The 5,051-nt window shown below is 41.5% G+C and overlaps 1 protein-coding gene across 1 annotated transcript; it reads right to left on the reverse strand.

The window, feature by feature from the left end:
- Positions 1–369: 369 nt before the first annotated feature.
- LOC118409210 lies at positions 370–4,914 on the reverse strand. The gene is made up of 2 exons (XM_035810078.1): positions 4,911–4,914; positions 370–4,608 (listed from the first exon to the last, which is right to left on the reverse strand). The coding sequence occupies exons 1-2, from the start codon at positions 4,912–4,914 to the stop codon at positions 2,048–2,050; spliced, it is 2,565 nt and encodes an 854-aa protein (XP_035665971.1). The 3' UTR covers positions 370–2,047.
- Between the last annotated feature and the right edge of the window lie 137 nt (positions 4,915–5,051).

Below are 5,051 nucleotides of genomic sequence, written 5' to 3' on the forward strand. Positions count from 1 at the left end.
TTTCCGGGGGGGCAGCCGCCCCCCCTGCCCCCCCGGTGCCGCCGCCACTGAGACAATAAGTTGAGCAGCACGATGTGAGCTATCGTCATGTCGCTTATGCCTCCCCGGCTGGGAAAGACTCAACAGTCAGAGCTATATTAAAGACAGGCAGGGTGATCTCTGATCTATTGGGGAGCTGCCCCAATAATCACTCTATAGCCCAGGTTTGATGGTAATATGATAGAGCTTTCGAGCCTCTAGCCATCCTCGCACAGTTGTATTAGTATTAGTATTCATTTTCTTTTTTATTTAAATAAAAATATAGAAGAACAAAATACCTCAGCAATTAGCATGTGTTATTAAATGTTAATCAAATAATCCATTGCAGCGCTATACATTTCTCTCTTCATCAAAATCATGTAAAGAAGGAGTGACACACGTACAATCTTTCAATGGCAACAAGCATCACACATAACTGCAACACATCTCATCCCTTTGGTGAACCTTTATTCAGAAATATTACAAACATACGTAAATTTTTATTACATCACTATTTCTACTAGGTTCTTTGCTGTGTTCATGGAACTCCAATTGACTTTTCTCTCTAGTATGACAAGGGTATCACTTGACTTCTGCCCTTCCTTGCACATCTCTGTGTTTAACAACATGATATGTACAATAAAAATGTTGTCACTAAAACAGGCAAATATTCTTCATTACTTTGCAATCCTTGTGGTCAGCAGTAGGCAATATGTAAACGTCAGTTAACATATAAAACCAGGAATGTAAACTAATCAAACTGGTTGATTGTAAACAAGTCAGGAAGAAATATGTGATTATGCTGGTCAATACATAATTTTCCATTATCAAGTAAAGTAGCAACAATTTGTTTGAACTAATGTCTATTTGTGTGTTCAATTTCTGTAATGCCCCCAAAGAAGCCTCGGTATATAAAAGCATTTGCATCTCTATCCTCCCTATGTACATACATATATGGAGCAATTTTCATGATAGTAACAAGTACAGTACTGGACTCATCTCTATTTGTGTGTCCGTCTTCTATAATGCTACAAAATGAGCGTCGGTATATACAAGCATCTGTGTCTTCATTCTCCTTGGGTACAGCAATATAAAGTAATCCATTCTGATTGTTTGTTTCGTCTTATACAGGAATAGGTTATTACAATGATCTTAACTCATGTCAGTGTAAAACATGTTGTAAATATTTAATGACATTTTAGCCTATCATACAATGTGCAGGCAGTAATATCTAAGTAACACACATGACATCTGGCTGAAGAAAGTTTTGTGATATCAACAAAAGGTAGGTACTAACGTTATTTGTTTCATAAACGCCCACGCTACATTTTCGATTCTAGAAAATCTACACAACTGGACAAACGTTTTGTGCAAATATATACAGTACAAACGTTTTGGATGAATAAGTTCAGTGATCTATGGTATGATAGCTATATAGGTATGTAACGTATAAGTCAAGTACTTTATGGTAACAAAGCATATGAATAGTACTTAGAGTCGACCCATGATACACAATACAAGAAAGCTTTCTTAGGCACAAAGGTGTGTGCATGGTCGTGCTCTTGTCAAAGGTTCTGTTTTAGTATTTGATAAACATTGTGTCACATTTTCAGCTCTTACATCAGGAGGTCTTCAAAGGAAACTGGACGTCAGGATAGCATCTTAAATAGCAAAAAGTAAAATGAAAGATAATATTTTGTTTCTACAAAGTGTGCGAGTTCTCATCAAATCAAGTTTTGATTTATCAAATGTTGATCAAACGTTTTTTTACTGGTCATATCTTAATACTTGAATGGATCGGGCAAGGTACCTGATTCAAAAGATATAAATTGATCTAATCGATCAATATAGAATATAAAGGATTTTTTAATGTATTGTTGGCGGTATGACATATTAAAGGTAAACAAGAATCATATAATGGTCTTCTTTTTTGTAAGAAATAGAAATGACTTCTGTGTCCTCTGGAGCGAATGTTCTATCAAAATGTGTGCACATAATCGGCACATATGTATCTATTACCCTGTCGTACCTAAAACGAAATCGACTCCCAGTCATCAACAAAGGGGCTTTCGGACATTTTTATACTGAGTTCCTTGTAGTTGCTAGGCTTATTTCGTATGAGCTCAGAAATCATCTTCGCCTTGCGTTTTGAGTGAGGAATCAGCCCCTCAACCACCAGCGTCTCCAGAGTTCGGTTTTCCCGGATCGCTGCGCACAGGCCAGAGAGGGACTCATCGCTGCAATACGCTTTACCCATGTATATCTTATTCCCATAACAGTTTCCCCACCCAAGCCTCAGTGTCTTCAGCACCTTGTTTTTCTGCAAGCATTCCGTGATTGTGAGCACCATTGGCCCAGCATCAAATGTCTCATCGTGTATAATAATCCCTGGAAGCCTGAACTCAAAGAATTCGAGTCTTGTATGCTCGGAGATGCGATGTAGAGTGTCTGTTAGGTTACAGAATAGCATGGTTTTCGGGTGCCACTGCGCCCAGGAGACCTCAAACCTTAAATACCTGAGACGACTTTGACTCGCAATCATATCGGCAAACTGCCTGTCAAACTCCGTGAAGTCTACGTCACGCTCCATAAGATTACAACCGGCCATACATGCAGTATACGTAATTTCAACATGTTCTATCGCTGACGCCGTGGATAATTGTTTCAACGTGCTTATAAAAGACATATGATCTATGAAACATTCGTTACGTATGACCACACGTTCTATTCCACACCGGGGTATGAATGGTCGGAGAGGGGTTTCAAAGTTAAACGCACATAATGTCACAGAGCGTAACTTGTTGTAATCTGATAATAAATTTTCCAAGACACCAAGCTGCTCTTCTTGCATGCTTAGTATATGACTGCAGTCGATTATGAGATGCTGTATGACACTTGTATTGTGACTCAAAGACAGTTTCGTTTGAAAAGCTAGTACGTGTGCCAATCCAACAAACCAATTGGCATGATCATCCCGACTCTTCCGCCGTAGAGTTGAGTGCCGACCCAAACGATGGATGATATCTCCAGTCTCCATCATTTCACAATCGTCACCTGCAAATGCAAAGTCGAGCAAATCGTATCCCAACACATTGGTTACGCGCTGAGACAGACAGGGTGCTACAATCTCGGCCATTTTACCACCTGCACAACTTGTCCCAAGCCACATGATACACAAAAATGACAAAAGGTCCCTGTCCTCATCAGTTTGAGCCTTTTGAAGTTCCTCTGCAAACCTTTGAAAGAGTGGACGTGAATTCTCACCCAGGATCAAAAGTAACCAGTTTTGAACCTCTATCCACTTGAACCGACAACAAGATACAACCAGTTTCCTGTTAACCACAGTACCATCTGGAAAACCAAATAAATGACAAACGTATTTTATTCCCTGTTCTCTGCTACTCCAATCCATGACCAGGCCACTGATGTAGCGGGCGGCCATGTATTCCTGAAACGTTCTGTGCAGAAAGGCACAGTAGCAGGTGCGTTTGATTCTGGAGAAAGAGTAATCTCTAGTCAGGAGGCCCATGTTCAACATGTTATCGGCAGTTGTGCCGTACTTCTTTGTGATCTCATCTATGTCAAACTGGAGCTGTTCCTGATCTAGTCCCTCCAAGGACAGTTTTCCCAGGCCTCGCAAGGCTTCTTCTATAGTCGGAGGAAGATTTCCACCTTCCATTTGAATGTTTTTCTTTGTACAGAATCGCTTCGCAACTGAATGAACAATATCTCGATACAGTTCGGCTTTGCTAGAAGGTAGTTTTTTGTTGTTATCCTCCCACACAACACATATGAGCACGTTGTTGAGGGGATTACCTACTATTTCTGACGAAATACTGTTACTTTGAAGCTGTTTCACTAGTTCCAAACCAGACTCTGGGGACTTGCAAAAGTATTTGTGGATGAACTCCTCTGAGTTTTTCCCACTATAGCCAACTATTTTGTAGAACTGGTGACATTTCTCCAGATCTTTGACACACTGGTACGGCCTGGAGGTCACCAGGACATGACAGTTCCGGAGGATTTTACCCTGAATCAAGTCCAACACATCTGTAACTTCCCTAGCTTCCTGACTGAGCTCATCTAGACCGTCCAGGATGAAGAGAACATCATCCTGGTTATCTTGGATGTAGGACCAGAGCTGATCCGGGGTGATTTTTGTGTCCTTTGGTAGGAGCTGCTCAAATATTTCATATTTTACTTTCCCAGCTAAGTGTCGCATTTCCAGAAAGAACACAACCTTAAACCTGTCCAGTTTCCCACAGGACCAATCATGGGCAAGTTTCTGACAAGAGCACGACTTCCCAATACCAGGGGCCCCCTCTACTCGTATCTTTCTGACAGATGACCTGACGTTACCTTGCGTATCTTCACCTTCCCGTGTACCGTAAATATCTGCTAAGCTTACGATAGTGCCTATGTCCTGAAAGTGCCCCCTACCGTCCATTTCTTTGAACTGCAGGTTGGTGTAGCCTTCTCCAAGATGCAGGTTGAGGTCTTCGCACCACGGTAGGGGCCGCACATGCTCATACTCGGTAGTATATAGGTACTTCAGACAGGCGATGACATCGTCGGCTGCCTCAGATGTGCCTGTATATAGCGTGACATTTTTTTTCGATCACAGTAAATAAACGAGACTCGCCACAATGAAACACATGAATAATAATGACAATTAATCGTACAGGATCACACATGCACACAAACACCCACCACACCCACACCCATACACACACTCACCTAGCACACTCAAACCACACACTGACACACACACACACACACACACACACACACTCACACACTCACACACACAGATAATTTCACACGCACACTCACACACACATACACTTACACTCACACATACAAACACACACAAACACCCACCACACCCACACCCATACACACTAATCTCGCACACTCAAACCACACACTGACACATACACACACACTCACACACACAAACACACACACACACACACACACATACACAAACAAACACACACACTAACACACACATACACTCACACACGCACACT

Source organism: Branchiostoma floridae, chromosome 2 (genome assembly GCF_000003815.2).
Source record: "Branchiostoma floridae strain S238N-H82 chromosome 2, Bfl_VNyyK, whole genome shotgun sequence".
Classification (NCBI taxonomy): Eukaryota; Metazoa; Chordata; class Leptocardii; order Amphioxiformes; family Branchiostomatidae; genus Branchiostoma; species Branchiostoma floridae.